The sequence below is a fragment of the Acanthisitta chloris genome, unplaced genomic scaffold, assembly GCF_000695815.1.
Source record: "Acanthisitta chloris isolate BGI_N310 unplaced genomic scaffold, ASM69581v1 scaffold11841, whole genome shotgun sequence".
Lineage (NCBI taxonomy): Eukaryota > Metazoa > Chordata > Aves > Passeriformes > Acanthisittidae > Acanthisitta > Acanthisitta chloris.
The window spans coordinates 34701-53404 of NW_008654391.1; the positions used below are offsets into that span (position 1 = coordinate 34701).

Consider the following 18704-nt stretch of genomic DNA (forward strand, 5'->3'; position numbering starts at 1 on the left):
AACTGTAGGGCCGGAGAAGTCATCAAGCTGTTCATTTTTCAGGACTCCCACTGCCTGGTAGTCTGTGGGTGGCACGACCTGCTGAATCACCATATTACTTGTGGCAGCCATCTGCAAGCTGTTTTGCTCCAGCTGCTGCATCCTCTGGTACTCACCAACCCCATTCTCAATGTAGCCTGGGAAGGTGAAGTTGCCATTTGCCATGAGGAGACCTTTCTGGGCAGTTGGACTAGGGCAATTTTGGGGTATACAGCTTCCTCGCACTCCCAAAAAATGTCCATAGACTTCAGGCTGTGGGGAGACATTTGCTGGTGATGCCCTGGAGCTGTTTATGTAGGCCACTAGAGAGGTTGGGGATGTACGGATGATTGTATTGAAATCAATACCAATGCCATCAGAGAGAGGAGATAGAGAGAGTGTTCTCTTTTTGGAGCGAGCTGACTGAGACCGGACTGAGCGATGATGAGGACTAGAATAAGGGGAATGCTTATTTTCCATGTCATATAAATAGGATGGTGATGAGTTAGAGACGCAGTTACTGGACACAGATAGTTCAGGTGAAAAATTTAGTAAGTCCCCCAGCTCGATCCCATTTTGTAAACCTTGGTCAGGAGGAACAGAAGGAAGTGTCCTGTACCTATGCGAGCACTCTTGTTTAACACTTAAAGTGGACTGACCTTCTGACAAGCTTAATGTCGCAGACTCATATGACAAGAGCGACCTGAAATAAAAGCATGATAAAGTAGGTAAGCAGTTAGACAGTTCAGCAGTCCTGCTTCTACCTTAATATACACACTTGAAATTAAGGAAAGGCTACATGTGAAAAAAGCTCGCCCTAATTTTAGGCACTCAGCTTTCGCATACTCAGTTAATGTACCAGTAGGCGTACACAGACAGTATATATGTAACAAGGTCACTTAGGAAAACGACTTTAAAACTTCAAGACTTTGAGGAAAAGTTGCTGTAAAGATTCTTGATACATCACTGCAGAAATCAATGCAAGTGTTTTCATCAATTGTGGTGTAGATAGGTTTGGTCTTTTGAAGCCAAAGCATTATGTTCCTGCCTTGTATGAAACTCATATTGATTTGAGTCATCTATTATTTTTGCTTGAAAAGAATGGAAAGGAAGTTGATTAATAAAGAATAAATATTTAACTTGAATGAGTTTGCCAATTGTAATGCATACAAATACTATTCCCTACAAAAGTTTTATATGCCAAGTTTATAAATACAGATAATATCTAACTTTACAGAACAAACAAAATAAATGAGTAATGTAGAAGAACTGGCTGAAGGGGTTTATTTAGTTGTAGTTTGATGACCTATCTGCCTCTAAGTCAGCAATCAAAATTTTTCACAAGTGTAATCTTGCTGTTTTCACTGTTTTTTCACAAAGATACTATGAAAGTTCTTTTTGTTGCAAATACTTATGGGTAGCTTAAAAAACCTATGCTGGTTTGAGCTGAAGTAGTGTCTCCTCCCAATCTCCCATGCACTCCCAACTTCCTTACCAGTGTGGCAGTATGGAAAGCAGCAAAGGATTTGACTATGTGTAAGCTCTGCTCAGCAACAACAAAAACATCTCTGCATTATCAACTCTGTGTTCTGCACAAAACCCAAACATAGCCCCATACTAGCCGCTGTGAAGAAAGGTAACTCTACTTCAGCTCAAACCAGCACAAAACTCCAACTCATAAGCCCTTAAAAATATTATTTTCTACAGAAAGGTGTAAAAAGGGAATACAAGGACATCATGGCCCCTGATTCATGGTTGCAAATGCTGGGTAAAGGACAAGTCTTTATATTTGCCAGTTCATATCCAGCCAGACTTGGCTTTCCTGCCAAACAGTTTTGATTTTTAAGGGGCTCTAACATTAGGAAGAATCAGATATGTATCCAGATAAGCCTGACACTTTCACAGGCATAGATGCTTCTGGGTATTAGGTTTGGGGTTAATTCTTGATTTTATTATTCTTACAATGCAGCTTTGAAGAAGCATGGAATTTCAGTGATGGATCAAGGACATAGGAGGTGAAGCTTGGCACAGGCCGAGGGAGAGTGGAAGCAGTTTAAAGGTGCTATGTCTACAATGAGATAGCTCACAAACAGGAAAAATGTAGCTTTAAATAACACCAAGCCTTCCTGTGGTGACCAATGGGAGTGATGGGTAAATGCTCCTTGGCGCAAGATACTTGCTTTGTAATGGATGGTTGATTTGCTGTATCAAAATAAGAAACAACCTGTTCAGATTGAATGCTAGGGCAGGGTACTGTTATGGACCTTATGTTCCTCCATCAGGGTTTAAATGGCACTTTCAAAACAGAGCACTGATGAGAAGCATGATTAATACAGTGACTACAATTTGCATTGAGAGAAATGAGAAACATAAGATTTCTCTATCAGGCCAATCTCGCATACAATTTAGATTAAAATGGATAATTATTTGTGAAAAATTTGATTTAGGCTGTTGGGTCTATTATCAATGGACTTTGTGAAAGCACAGTTCATTATAAGGCGATTAAATCATGTTAGTATGCTGTGACCCCAAATACAGATCCACAGTCTCCAACGGAGCATGGATTTTTCCATGCTAGGCTATATATATGTATCTATAGCTAGAAAATAAAAGGATACAACATTGCCAGTTTGTTTATTTAAATTTTTATTTTCTCTTTTATGAATAGGGAAAAAGAAATCAAGCTTCAATATACAACAAATCTATTTTTGTACTGACAAGAATTTTAATCAGAGGCATAGTAGGACCAGTGTAATTAAAAAAGCTACTAATGCCTAACACAAAAGGACATACCCACCAGTGAATATGAAGGAAAATTGTGTTTTAAAAGTCTCATAACAGGACAAAAATAAAAAGTTGGCCCAGAATTTCAAGTATACAGTAAGAGCCAGATAATCTGAAGAAGTTTGGTTCCCACTTCAGTATCTAAATTCAAAAGTAACAAAGATTCCAATCCCTCAAAAAAGGAAGATTTATTTAAAACTCAGCCCACACTGTGACTAAGTAGTTTTCTGGGGGAAAATAAATATACCTAATATGAAAATGAAGGGCCATGACTACTCGAGTGTCAGATTCTCAGATGGTATTAATTGTTATGTCTGTTTATTGTAATCTAAACCAGCTTGAGTCTGGACCAGATATTTCATCAACATTTACAAGAGATTACTTGCAATTACTTTCTATTCTTCCTCTGTGTTCCGAGGTCACAGTGTCAAAGTATAACCCAGAATCATAAACATAACCATGGAAGAGTGAAAAGTACGCTTTTCTCTCTTTTCACTGTCCTCTGTTTTATGAGGTAAGAGCCTTTCGATCTTTTCTAGGTCCTTTTCTGACTTGCATCAAAGCAAATGGCAGCATTATGCTTCAAGCAGCACAACTGAATACTCTGAAAAAGTCCTGGAGAAACTAAAAAAAATGATGGGGAAGGTTTTATACCTCATAGTCTATATACCAGAACCTGATGCTATCTGTAGCAAAACTCCAATTTTGCCAACTTTTTTCTTTCTTGCATTAGTAAAAATCAAAACAATTCACTTTGGTTTGGGTCAATTCAGCAACTAATCTGGTTTGGACTGAGCTGCAGGAACATGATTCATGGTGCCTAAGAGATACAATCCAGAGAAGGCACTCTGCTTAGGAAGGATCAAGGAGTCAACTTAGTTTAGGCAAAAGCAGTTTACTGTAGAAGAAATTTAACGAAAAAGAATAAGAAAAACAAAAACAACGAAAACACCCAACCCAGAAACACACAAGTAAAAAACCAAACAAAACCCCCAAAGAGAGACCCAAAAAGCACACAAACAAACAAAAAATCCCATCCCAAAGTGCTTCAACAACCTGTGAATTAAAATCTGACTTAAACTTGTTTTCGTCCTACAAAATAGTCAATTTGAGGTCAAAATTGCTGCAATGGACATTCTTTGTGTGACAAACTTATAACATCTTCAGTAATAAATCATTAAAAGACACTCTAAGGACATTAGAGGCTTGTTTCTGCCAGAGTTCCAACTTCAGTTTATGCTTAGTAAATGTTTCTTTTAAATAAAACCAAAAAATGTATAACTCAGTACTGACACAGTACACCCAACCACACATCCACATCAAAATAACACTGTTTGGAACCATACAGACACACCAAAATCTTAATAAGTGAGTAACAAAAACTTAATTATATTTTTCTAGCATCAGTTTTGTTCCAACTCGAAGGCATGTCTTTGGAGTTGTCATTTGTCATCATCTTAGCACTGAATTGTTTTCCCTGACATGTTTACATAGAAAGCATAATTAATTTTGCAAATTTTCCTGGGGGGCTCAGTCTTCACAAATGAAGTGACATAAATGTTAAAAAAATACCTTAGAATAAAGCAAGCTACATAATAGCAATGTTAATTATTTCAAGAATGTTCCCTGGCTCATAATAAAGTGATACAGTAAAATGTAAATTGTTTTGGGAATAAAGGCTCTCGTGGCTTCTTGTAAATATGAAGCTATATTACAACTCAGTAGGCAATGGGGAATGTAGCTTCTGAAAAATCACACCAGAATGTTTTCTCACTGTATGTTTAACAAAAATCCAGGGATATGCCTAATGTATTTGTGTGGAGGTTGTCAAATAACTGTTTTCCCTTCATTCCTGTTTGTTGACAATATTCATAGCCATGATCTCAAAATTTAAGCATTTAAGATCAGTTAATAAATATTTATCTGGGGTTTTGTGATATAAAAAGGCAACATTTACAAGGAGAGACTATAGTTTTCATTAAACTGTTCACTACAACAAGGAAAATTAAGAAGTTTCCAGGGACACAGTTCTAACATGGACAAAGTTAACTGCTGGCTCAGTGTAGACAGGGAACAATTGATCTGATTAACTTAATTATATAAACAAACAATTTGAAAGCAAAAGTTAGCAGAGCATTTAAGTTTTTTAGCCTGACCTTAATGTTACTTGACAGGCACTAACACAGCACTCCTAGCACAAGCTTAAAACAGCTCCTTCCTGCTAAGGATGTAATATGTGTATTATTTCTGCTTTCATCCTCCATAGTATTTCCTATCCTTAGCACTAAAGTCTAGTTACATGACTATAAAGGTCTTTATCTAACCAAAAAGTCCTATCAAATATAGATTTTGTATGGCCAAATTTCACCCATCATCTGAGTGATCCAAACACTATGATTAGAGCTGATGTGAATTAAATTGCATGGAATTAAGTTTCCCATGACATAACAGAGCATGATTTAGGCCATTTTAATAATTAGAAAGGTTGCATTTAAATTACAGTAGAATGAAATCCCCCTCTTTTAAAAGTACTGAACAGAAAAAAGCAACTCAGGACCTTGTATCTGATGGAGAAGCACTCAGGCTGGAAGCATCCATAGACCTCTGCGAGCTAGTGCTGATCTGTTTGCATGCTGTTGAAACCTGATTAGCAGAAGGTGAAACAGGTCCCAGCTGTTCAACTGTCATGGGACTGCCAGTGACTATTGCATTGTTGCAGCTGCCTTTTCCAATGGACTTGCACTGGTGTCCATAACCAAGACCTCCTACAAAATAAACAAGGCAGGTTATTATTCATCTCCCATGAACCCATGATGAGGCCACAGAACTCACGTCACTGCAAATTTGGGAAAGTGATGGGAATCTTTAGATGAGGACAAAAGAGGGGACTAATACAAGAATTTTGCAAACTTCTCCAAACACAATAAGCAATATTCTGCAGGAGAATTAATAAATTATGCATGTGTAAAGCATGTGCTGAAGTACATAAACTAAAGACAAAACATCACAGATAAACATCAGAATAAGCACGGTGTGAAAGCGCAGCCCTCAGTGAGGGACAGGCAAGTTTTAAGCGCACCTCTCTCTGAAGAAGGCAAGAGAGAACCCAAGGAGTCTGCAGGAACATCACCATGCCCTGAATCCTACCAAACCCCATAGCTCCAAAGCTGTTGAAAGTCTTTCCATCATTCCTACCATTAGCCATCCAAAAAGCAAGAGGACTGCAGATATGCACACAAACTGCAACTGTGGCTGCAGTTTCCCCAGCAAGTGAGAGCTACAGCTGGAACCCAGCATTCTTCACAGGCCTAGGGAGAGGAATCTGAGCTGAATCAAACAGGGAAGCATTCTGACTTTCTTTAAAAGACCACAATCTGGTCTTAATCACTGCTGCCATGACTCGAACTGATGCTATTACACAGTAGCACAAAAAAAGCAGCTGACAAGTGGGACATACCTACAAGATGCTCCGTGTACTTTGCATTCTGATTTAGGTGACAGATGGTGGTTTACAAGATTCTTTTCAATTAAAACAGAGTGAGATGAAAAAGTTATACTGTAGGTCATAATATGGAAGTTGTTGGATAGCTAGGAAATTCTCCTCACAGCTGGAAAGTAGTAATTAGGTGATTCACATTTCTAGCCACTTTCCTGAGTTCAGAATACTCCACAAAGCAGGATAGCAACATCAGGACAAATAGTGAAAAGTACTTCAATGTAAATCATTTTTCTAAGTGAAATCTACTTTTGACATGGTTGTACAACTCATACAAGTTTTTGTCAGGTTGTTCAAATGAGTCGCAAACTTCAGAAAGAAGTACATTAAGGCATTTATGGCCCTCACAATCAAAGGAAGAAAATCCAAATCCTTCAGTCTCCTCCAGATCAAATAGTTACAAGGACAAACACGTAAGGAGAATTCTTTGTACTGCACTCAACTCCACTGTGGATATCAGAACAAAGAATTTAGGCTCTTGTAGGATTATTGTCTGTTCCCAGTAGAAATGTTCAATTAAATCAAAAGAAGAAGAGATGGCATTTTAATTTCTTTCCTGTGAAGCACTTTGCATTTTGAACTCACTAAAGTTGAGTCAGTGTGCTACTCAGTAATTGATTTTATAATGTTATAGAGTAATAAATAGAATCAGCCAGTAAATACGAGGCAAAAAGTGTAAGTTGCCCCTGGAATAATATGAACACTAATCCTTTTAGCAAAAGGTTGGATGGGGTGAAGTAAAAAAAATTTACATGCCACATTCACATTTTAAAAATTACATAATACTACATAATATGTCTATATGTGTGTGTATATTACATATGTTCAGTCAGCTAGTTTTTAGAAATGTGTCTTTAGTTTGTAGACTTTCTGCACCACAGGATATAAAAGACAGAGAAGCATGCTATAATAGTATAAGAAATCCAAGTGGTTTTGACACTGAAATACAGTTGTAATGCTTGGAGAGTCTCTATATATTGACTACTTAATATGGTGTAAAACTATTATTTAGCATTGAGAAAAGCAGTTCTACCACAAAAATGTACCAAATATATTCTCATCCTTTCCTGAATAACACCATAATGCCCTTCACTTAAAACCTACTTTTAACAAATTTCAATGGCAACAATAGTATCTACTGTGTAACATCCAGCAAATTAAGGGCTGTGCATTTGTCAGATCTCCATTAGGGAAAGGTCCTCTATCAGTTCAAATAACGATTTGCAACCATACAGTGAAATTACTATTTATTCATGATTAACACCCAGCTTCTTAGAACTTACATGTAAGAAAAAACAAGTCCCAACAGCAAAACCAGAGAAGGGAGTAGTGTCAAAGCAGTACTGTTAAATACAGAATCCTGCATCCTCAATGCATCATGGTTTCCTTTTCAGATTACAGGGCCCATTATTATATTCTATATGCATAAACAGCACCTCAGGGATGCTAAGAGCAGCTAAGAGAATTTGTTGTGTTAGGGTAAGAATGATGACTAAAGATGGCTTAGTAACCGGTCACTGAAAGGAAAATATGAGAAATGGAGTACTTGGGAGAGATTGTATTACTTGAATGACAGACAAAAGTAATACAAGACTCTGGTCCACCTAAATATTTGCCTGGGCATTTCTCTGATGCAAAAGGGGAAGGAAAAAGTTTTGTTTGTGTTACCATTTGTAAACATTTGATATTAAGAGGAAAAATAACAATTCTTCCACTTAAAAGGTGGTGGTGGGGAGGAATTATGAAAGAAGAAACCATCATCTCCCTCCACTGAAAGAGACTGCAAAGTAAAAGACTGCTGCTTTGAAAAGTAAAGTCATAATATTTTATCCACTGCTTCATATAGGCATAAATGTCTCAAAAGACCATCACTAATACCTAGTCTGTGCCCTGCAGGTCAATGAACAGTACTAATTTTATCTGAATCAGGCAAGAGGATATAATCCCACCTATGCTGAGCTAAATCTGAGCAGAAGATGGGAAGGCAATGCTGACTTCAAGACAGCTGCAAAAATACAGACCACATCTGGTCTAGCATAAAGTTAAATGGGTGCAACATGGACATCTGCCCTGGCATGAGCCTGCTGCTAAAAGGCAAGCTGTCAGAAAGTGCTGGATAAATTTGGTCTGAATTACTATGTACAACATCAGCATTTGGCATCCTATACCCATACTGCAAGAAGAGCCCTCAGCCCAGGTTTCCTGTATCATTGACACAAAGCCTGAAAATTTCAGGACAGTGAAAGGCTGATGTATTGAATCAACATCTGCTGACATAAATGGGAAATTGCCTGGAGGACATCAGTGAGTTTTGAATGACACTGCAGATTTTAAGAAAGATACATGAACCCAATATTTTAAATGAGCAAGAGAAGTAATTTATTTTCTTATGTATGAAATTAGAAGTCAGGAGACAGTTCAATAAAGGCAACATTACCTTAGGAGGTGGAATTAGACCTGAGGTAGTTCACAGGAAGAGTTATAGCTGATTAGCAGGTCTTTTATTCCAACTAAACATATCACATATAAATCACAGGATCAGAATTCTAGGGGTTGGAATGGACCTTACAGATCATCTAGTCCCAGTCCTCCCTGCCATGGGCAGGGACACTTCCTCACTAGACCAGGTTGCTCAAGGCTTCATCCAGCCTGGTCTTGAACACTGTCAGGGTTGGGGCAGCCACCACCTCCCTGGTCAACCTGTACCAGTGTCATACCCCCCTCATAGTAAAAAACCTTTTTCTAATAACTAACCTAAACTTCCCCTCCTTCAATTTGAACCCATTACCCCTTCGCTGCGAGACAAAGAGTCGCTCTCCGGCTTCCCGGTAGGCCCCATCAGATACTGACAGGCTACTATGACGTCTCCACACAACAGTCTCTTCTCCAGGCTGAACAGCCCCAGCTTCCTCAGCCTGTCTTTGTAGGAGAGATGCTCCCGTCCTCTTATCAACTTCAAATTATCAACAACAGTTCCATGTCCTTCTTACGCTGAGGACACCAGAACTGCCCGCAGTATTCCAGATGGGGTCTCATGAGAGAAGAGTAGAGGGGAAGAATCACATGCTTCAACCTGCTGGCCACACTCCTTTTGATGCAGCCCAGGATTTGATTGGCTTTCTGGGCTGCTAGTGCACACTGTTGGCTCATCGTGAGTTTCCCACCTACCATCACACCCAAGTCTTTCTCACCAGTGCTGCTCTCAATTACTTCCCCACCCAGCCTGTAGGTGTGCCTGGGATTGCCACGGCCCAGATGTAGGACTTTGCACTTCATTTTGTTAAACTTCATGAGGTTTGCATTGTTCCACCTCTCAAGCCTGTCAAGGTCCCTCTGGATGGCACATCCCTTCCCTCCAGCATGTTGACTGCCCCACACAGCTTGGTGTGGTCAGTTAACTTGCTGAGGGTGCACTCAATCCCACTGTGTCCATGTTGCCAACAAAGATGTTCACCAGCACTGGCCCCAGCACTGACCCCTGAGGGACACCACTCCTCACTGGCCTCCACGTGGGCAATGAGCCACTGACCACAACTCCATGCGACCATCCAGCGAGAGGTCCATCCATCAAATCCATGACTCTCTAATTTAGAGACAAGGATGTCATGTGGGACAGTGTCAAACACTTTGCATAAGTCCAGGTAGATGGTATCAGTTGCTCTGTCCCTATCTACAAATTCTGTGGCCCCATCATAGAAGGCCACCAAATTTGTCAGGCATGACTTGCTACTGCTGAAGTCATGTTGGTTATTACCACTCACCTCTTTGCTTTTCATGTGCCTCAGCTTCCAGGAGAATCTGCACCATTATCTTGCCTGGTACAGAGGTGAGACTTACTGGTCTATAGCTTCCCAGTTCTTCTGCTTTCCCCTTTTTAAAAATAGGGGTTATATTCCCCTTTTTACAGTAATGAAAAGCTGCTCAATGAAAACTGCTCTTTATCAATAACTTACACTAATAGTTAAAAAGTATAAGCAGTAAAAATATTTAATAGAAATATTTTATTTCATTCACTTCCTCATTCATTAGCTTACCTATCTTCCCTGTTTGTTTTCTATGGCTGGTTAATAGCTAAGCTTCACTCAACCTTGAAATGCAGAAATATTTCACTGCAATCTTCTGAAGAACATTCAAAGAATACATAAAAATACAACTATTTAAATCCAGATACAGAGAACTTGCAGTGGGATTGTCTTTATTTATATCGCTCTCAAACTTTTTTGAGGCAGAGCCCAATATGAAATTATTTCCATACAAGCACATTTTCTTTTACCAGGTGTTGATTGAAAACCAACCAATTTCTTTGTCTACTTCTCCAAGTCAAGAGCAGTAACTTGTTAAATCTGCCAAACAGCTCAGTTACAAAATGAAACTACTTCACCCAACCTTTGAAATTGCCAACTATGTTTCCCACATATAAATCATAATCAACAAAAACATGTAACAGCAAAACCCATTGTAATTGTTTGGCGTTCTGAAGCACACTATGTACATAACAAATACATAACACTAGATCAAATATCTCTTAGGTTAATAAATTCTGTGGTCACTGAACCAATCAGTATGAAAGTTACTAAAACTGTCTGAAAACCTGTCCTTTTGTTACTGCTAGAGCAACAATTAGAAATAAGAGAATTGCAACAAAAGAGGAAAAGTCAATTTCCTTAGGGGATTTTCTGTGCTGAGTACACAGAAAATGTATACATATAAAGCATTGGAAATGGCCAGTTCTAGTGCTTTCCTTGTAATTGGCTTCCAGTCTTGTTTGTGTGGACTCTGTATTCACCAAAATGGGGAGAAAGGGCACAGCCAAAAAAGCATCAATGTATTCTTCATGTAGATGAGATATAAGACAGACAGGCCTTTTCAAACCAAATTTGGTCTTTTTTCACAACACGGTTAATCTTCTGGATGTTGCAGCCCCCAGCTACCATGTGCATATTTATTGTGTGTCACCATATCTGCAGGGCTATTGACACCCTAGCTGGAGAGGCTTCACAGCAGCGACTGACTGAACAAACTCAAGTGTTTGCATAGAAGACTTGTTTCCAGAGAGAAATATCCCAATCCCTCATGCCTTGAGCCTGCCAAACTTCTCAGGCTTCCCCTGCAGCAATTTTAGTCATAGTTTTGATGACTGCTAGAGAGCTAGCACTTGTCCCTTTGTCCTTAAACTAAACGGCCACTTTCCTATTGTTTCTACATTCAGCTAAGAGGCACCATTGCACGACAGCTATGTAGACAAAGACACCAGTTGCAAGGCAGTGAATATCAGACCCCTTGAAACTGTCTTTAAGGGTGTTAACTTGGAGCTTTAAAGGGGAAAAAACCAGAACAGAGGGAAGATTGTCACTTGCTTCTATATGCATATGATCATAGAAAAAATCTTTGCCTATTTGGGAATCTGGGCTTCTTCAAACTGGTACCACCCCCTGAGCTCAAGTCTTTTTGGGAAGCCTTGAGGTTTCTAGGTGAATACACTAAAATTCAATCAAAATTGCAGTAAGTATGAGCAATTTTTTAATGGCATGCAATCTGGAATTTTTCAGGGTACAAGTAAATTATTAAACTATGACATAAAAAGTTGCTGAATTATCATTTTTATTACAAGTCTTATGAAATATGGTAGTTTCTCAACTACACTACACCACATAGACACTAGAAGTTTGTGAAACCATGATTCTTCACGTTGATTTTCTTAAAAAAATAAAATAAAAAAATCAAGGATTTTTATTTATTTATTATTCATTAGATAGAAAATTATGAAACTGAGATTCTAAAACCTCATTGTTTTAACTTCACAGTTATGATCATAGCTTATGGTTTTCTTAACATTAACATTTAGCAATGCCTTATTAGCAATGCATCTCCTCCAAATCCTCTGGCAGTGTCCAGTCTGAACAGTGATTTAGACAGACCATTAACTGACTAGTATTGGCAATTCCCATGTTCATAACTGTTTGCAGAGCCTTAATCTTTACAATCCAGAAAAATAATCTGGAGGAAATACACCTAACAGAATTATATGACCACATTGAATTATGAGAAAATACTATGCATGCACTTTATAGATTCTCCATGCTTTGAATCTTGGACTGGCAGTTTCTTCACTATCAGAGTGCACTTGGTAAACTAGCTTGTACTAATTTCCAACACTATTTGCAATTCATTGTATAAAGTCATCAAGCATGTACTTTCAGAAACTCTACAGTGAGACAAAAGTGACTGACAAAACACAATGAAAAACAATGTCTCCCTTCAACTGGAACCAAGGTAAAAAATTATCCAGATCAGACCGGTGAAAACAATACCTCACAGGTGATTAACTTAGCTGGTTTAAAGCAGACAGCAATGAGATCACCTACTTCTATGGAACATTTTAACCACTAAATTTAGACAAATGAAAACAATGGTCTTGTAATGACTAAACGAAGAATATATTATGAAACAGTCAGGTTCAGGAAACTTCAAGAAGGAAACATGCAGAGTAAAAGATTTTCAATTAGATCTACAGACATTCCTAATAACTCTTACTAATTTTTAATCAGTTTTATTTACATCAGGAAGACCTCTCACTTATTAAAAAGCTATTTTGAAAGCTACTTTGTTTTCTTATTTTGCATAAAAAGTAAGAAGTTATTGGTTAACTAGTGCACAGACAAGTTAATATTTAACTGAACTAAAATACAAATGCAATGGGTAACTCCTTGTTTGTTATCAGTGACATTAGATGACTTCTGCTTTCGTCCTTGTTAGGATAATACAGTATGTGCTCTTCTATTGCAGAAGACATACAGCTTTACACCTCTGGTTTATACAATCAGTTCTCTATAGTATTACTAACTTATACCAGCTTCTGGTAAATTTCTATTTATAAAACAGCCTGGCCATTTAGTTTGTATTTCTACAATTTCAATACATTGTGCAAGTCTCCCACTGAAATAACTGGCATGAATCCAGAGAAACTGTACTAGCAATGTAATATATTAATCTAATGATGAATATCAGATGAAAAAACTCCTACAAATTTCAGGTTTTAAATTTCAGTATTGGCCAGCTTCTTAAAATACCGTTACAATACGCACAGAAAGCAAATTATTTTTCTAATCAAAACGGAAATATACAAAAGAATATATTTGAAAGAACAAAAGACAATTATACTAGAATAAGAGATAATACCTTCCAGTTCCAGTGCCACTGGGCAATTACTGTTTGAATCTGACCTAAATGAACACAGAGGATACAACTGTGTGTGTGAGAGAGCATAGACTGCAGTTTTAACTGACTTACAAGTAGCTTTACTTGAGAAGCAAACCAAACAATAATATCGTTAAAATTTCCTCATACATTATGAATTATAGGACTCAAGTGAAATCTATAGGGAAACACTTTGCCCTTTTACACAGTGTTGCACTCAAACTCAACTGCAAAATAAGCAGATTCATGCCAGCAGTTTTGTCAGAATACTTTGATAGCATCTGACTGCAATGCAGAACAGCCAACTATGGAGGGGCAACAAGAAAACACTTTAGTAAAAATAATTCTCTGGACTCTGTAACACTTCATCTCCAACAACACCTTGTAGCACAGTTCAACCTTTACTGCACGTTTGTGCTTTTCTTCATCTTAGAAATGCACTCTTGGCATTTTTTCCATTAATTTCTAATTTTTTTTCCCCTCGATTTTAATTAAAAGATGATCAGATCATTTCTGTTATCTCAATATTCTTAGTGTTTTCAAAAACACCACAAAGGAACTTTGCTATTTGTAACCATGGGCACATGAAGATTCATTGCTGAAAAGACTTTATAATTCCATGCATTGAAGCAAGGCAGCACAGCAATGTACCCCTTGCTCACACAGTAATTTCTGATTTCTCACTGGATTACTATTTAACGTGGGGGTCAGCCTTCCTTGTGCAAACCTTATACATGCTTTTCCTGCCAGCCTGGTTGCATGGGCAGTGAGTACTGGGAAGATAAAAGCAGACACGTTCCTTCCTCCAGGCCCTAGGCAAAGGGAAGAACTTGCATCCTCTTTACTCGCTTAGACATGCAAATGCAGCAGAGCACCAAGAGTAAGGGGACAGACACTCAGCAGGTTAAGGCTGCCTTAACTCCAATGCTCTATGACAACACTCCCCTAGTAAAACCTGCCACCAGCTGTGCAGGAGTCCTGAGCAGAGGAGGGAGGAGCAAGGACATTGCTTTCTGTCTCCAGCGTGGGCCAGGGCTGTCTTTGCACCGTAACACGTCAGTGCCAGACTGTGTTGCATGTCATGATCCAGCAATAGATACCTGTTCAGCAAAAAAACGCACACAACAAAGGCTTTGTTTAATGTTAAACTGTAATCCCATGTGAGCCTCTCTTTCTAAATCTTTACATATAACCTAAGGTATTTGCCCACTGTTTCTCAGAAAAGCATCCTTCCTCCTTTAAGAGATCAAAATGTACAAGCAGGAGGAAAAAATAAATAAATGCCAACCTGTTGAATAGTGATACCAATTTAGAACAGGGGACAAATGTCAACATGTAAAGAACTGCAGAAACTGGCTCTTGCAGTATGGAAGCAGGAATCTAAGTAACTCGCAATCACTTTCAGTACACTTTTGTTTCCCAGATAAAGCCAATTGTTCAACAATACTAGAAGACGATTTTTAAAACAGCATTGTCCTTGAGTTTCTGAGCAGTACAAACATTTTTCTCTTTTCCCTCACATTAAAAATCAGATACTGTTTAATGATGTTTCTCCTAAAAGATGAGAATGTTATCCTAGTTGTCAGTTTAACCAGGCAGAAATAACAAGCATACAGCCCACGTAACATATGTATTCTAAGAGGCTTTACACTCAGCTAATTAGTTTAACTATTTCTTTCAAGATCAATTTAAAAGTTTTATCCTTCAATAAATATCAATGTATTTTATCACCTCAAAAAACTTTTCAGTAAAAATACAATTGTCTTTTCAAGTGATAATCTTGTTAACTAATATATACATTTCAAGTATGTCTAACAGACACTAGCAAAGTCTGAATTGCTACAGTAGCACTATCTCAAACCATTATGCAAATTTCACTCTACACACAATGGAAAGAATTTTTTTTCCTGAAACAAAAGCACTTTGCTAAGAAAAAGAAAATGGTTTTGATGCATGTTATTTTCACCATTAAAAAGTTCCCACACTGATCTCTTGTTGTTTCACCTTGACAGAATTCGGCTCAAACATACCCTGGATTCAGTAGTTGTAACTGTTTTGTCAAAAGTCTTTAAGTTCAGAAAGTCAGAAAGTAATGTCCTTATGGAAGCATAAGGATCAATTACAATAATAGTTAAAAACTTACAGAGGCCAAAAGCCAAGTGCAACTCATAAAAAGAAACTCCTATGGCTGAGAGAACACCTCTTCTACTAGAAAGGTTTACTTGCTTACACAGGGTATGCATTTTCTCAATTCAGCATAAAAAAAATACCTCAGAGCTGTTTAGGACATTTTCCAAACTGAGAAATTACTCCTTACAAGACCAACTGCATGATTACCACAACTTCTCAAGAAACTTCTACTACTATCTTCACATGCAATCTTGTTCTATGAAATATACGGTCAGTAAGGTGCAATGCAATAATAAAATAACAGTGGTTCTTATGACTTAAACTGACTTTTAGAGGAGGACACAATCAGCATCCTTCATGTAGCTCACTATTTAGATTACTTAAAAGCTGAAATGTTATTACATCATGGTCCAAACAGAACCTTCTACTTGTCTTTCCACCTTAGCTCTTCATGTCAATGAGAGGCAAACCCTGGGAAAATTATACAAACAGACACAAGTATTTAAAACCTGTATTGGCACTACATGCTTCCACCCCTTTTAAAGCTTTAGACATTTTTCTTTCAATTTTACTCTTTATTCCTTTCATCAGCCCAAGGCATACTAATTAATTGGAATTTCCCAGGACTTTTGTTGTTGCGACCAAAAAAGAAAAGACCAGAAAGAAAGCTCATTCCGTCTTGTTAAAGTGAGTCCATCTACCTTCCACAAAACCAGGCTAATAAGAGTGAGGATTAAGGCCACTTGAATGGCTTAGGGCCCTAAAGACAAGTCCAGCTCCCGCCCTTAGCCATCATCCTTGCCAAAACTGATTTGCGGAGGATGACGTCTTAACCACAGCTATTACTTTGTGAAGAGAAGGCTGTTGTCTTGGCAGGGTTTGGCAGCCAAAGTTGGCTACTGACTAAGGTCTGAGGTAAAGACACAGGAAACCACACTGGCATCTCAACGCAATGGTGTCTGCAAGGGCCATCTGAACAGCGGAAAGAAGCGTTCATGGACAAAGGCATAAAAAAGGCATATGTTTGCATGCTCTGCAGAGCTGAATTACCTTTATTAAAGGATGGAAACCCACACAAACGTCCTGATGGACACTGAAATCTTTATAAGAAACTGTGTACCTCTCCTCCCCACCTCTAAACCAATCAAGTGATACCCATCTTTATATTAGTTTGACAGAGAGAATGTGCTAAATAGGTAAGACTAAAACGTTCAAAATGGATCATGTGATTTTTGAGGACTTCATTCTACTGAGTTTCATTGAAGTTAAATTCCCAAGTACAAAAATAATTTTTTACAGAGAGAACCTGGCCTTATGAGCTGCTTAGGTAATTTTCCAAAGTTCTGTCTTATGCAGGTGTTCATGTATTCTTCTTCATACAATTTCCTGTGTGGTTTTTTTAGCATTCTGGTGTGATTTTCATTAAATTGCAGGGATTAGAGTCTCCACAACTCAGGGACTGCAATTCCATGAAGTTAATGTGAATGGGATATAAATCAGCACCTCTTACAGTCAGCTGTCGTTGTATTTCAATATCACAGAAATCTACACTCTGTTCTAAAGTTTGTGGAAGTTTATGTTAAAAAATGTTTGCTTTTGAAGTATTTAAGATGTACACTACATGCTAAAGATGCAAACTAAAGCCCATTCCACTTCCAAAAGGCTCCAGAAGACTAAACAAGGGCAGCAGAGATTTAAAGTGCTTATACTTCAAGGAAAGACAATAACCAGAATATTGGTTATAGTCCTTGATTAGCTTCTCTTCCTCATGCAACATTCAAGAATCAAGTCTAGATAGGCAGGCCGAGCGAAGAAAGAGTATGTGTTGGCATTCTGGGCTTGGGAGAGTTTTCAGAGCCCAGTTGTGGTAGGTTGACCTTGGCTGGCTAACAGATGCCCACCCAGCTGGTCTGTCCCACCACTGCTCGAGAGTAACACAGATAGCACAGAGGAAGAAAATAAGACGGAAAAGCTTCTGGGTGAATATAAGGGCAGTTTAATGAAAAAAAAAACCAAACAAACAACACCAAAAGCTTTGTGCAGAGGCAAAACAAAATAAGAAATGTATTCACTACTTCCCAAAAGCAGGCAGGTGTCTGGCCACTTTCTGGGCAGCAGGGCCTCAGTATGTGCAGCACTTGCTCAGAATAACAAATGTCATCACCACAAATGCCCCTACATCCTCCTCCTTTCCCTCAGATTTCATAGCTGAGCATGACATCATACAGTATGGAATCTCCCTTTGGTCAGCAGGGGTCAGCTGTCTAGGCTGTGTCCCTTTCCAGCCTCTTGCTCATCCCCATCCTAGTGGCCTGGTTTTTGTGGCACGATGGAGAGAAAGCACTGACACTGCAAGCACTGCTTACCAAGAGTGAAAACACTGGTGTGTTATCACTGGTTTGTTACCAACTCTGTCTAGTCATATATACAAAGCACAGAACCATATGTCCTGCTATGAAGAAAGCTAAGAGCATCCAGACAGATCCAGTGTACTACATGTGGAAGAAAACCAAAGAAATATCAAGAAACTGCTCTGGGAAGGACGAATATGTGGGGAACCAGCTCAGTGGGGTAGGGAGGAGCAGTACTTCCCAGTAAATGTCCAGACACTAGGCATCACTCCAGAATTCAAATTTACTTCTAAAAAACATCATCAGAGTCCATTTTGAAAAGAGGAATGTTTTCCTGCTGTGTTTTTGGTTTAAAATACGTGAGAAAAAGGGAAATTAAACATTGAATGGGTATTCAACACTCAGTTTTCTGTTAAAATAATACAGGTTGAAGGATTTCACAAGGCTTGCATTTTCAGGAAAGAAAGTCACTTGTTTTAAAACCAGCAATGTCTTACCAGTTTGAGACACCAGCAAGAAGCTTGAATATGAATACTTTCACTATTAATTCTGAATAATTGAAAGCAAATTTCTGCTTTCATTACACAAAGGTTGTTGCTCTTTTAATCAGCAGATGTTCTTTCAATAGGATGTTTCTGCCTGAGAAACACAAACAATGAGGAATCCTGAAAGCTCAGCCAAAACTGCAAACTGAGCCAAGTGTTGCAGGTGCCACAGAGGTGATCCTG

General features: G+C 38.4%; 1 protein-coding gene across 1 annotated transcript in view; it reads right to left on the reverse strand.

Moving 5' to 3' along the window:
• The window catches only part of GLIS3 (GLIS family zinc finger 3), a gene marked incomplete at its 3' end in the record, with an annotated part of 40589 nt that overhangs the window by 394 nt on the left and 21491 nt on the right, over positions 1-18704 (reverse strand). The window contains 3 exon segments of the mRNA XM_009083501.1: positions 1-14; positions 16-721; positions 5360-5567. The exon segment at positions 1-14 is cut by the window's left edge and continues 394 nt beyond it. Coding sequence (XP_009081749.1) covers positions 1-14; positions 16-721; positions 5360-5567 — 928 coding nt within the window.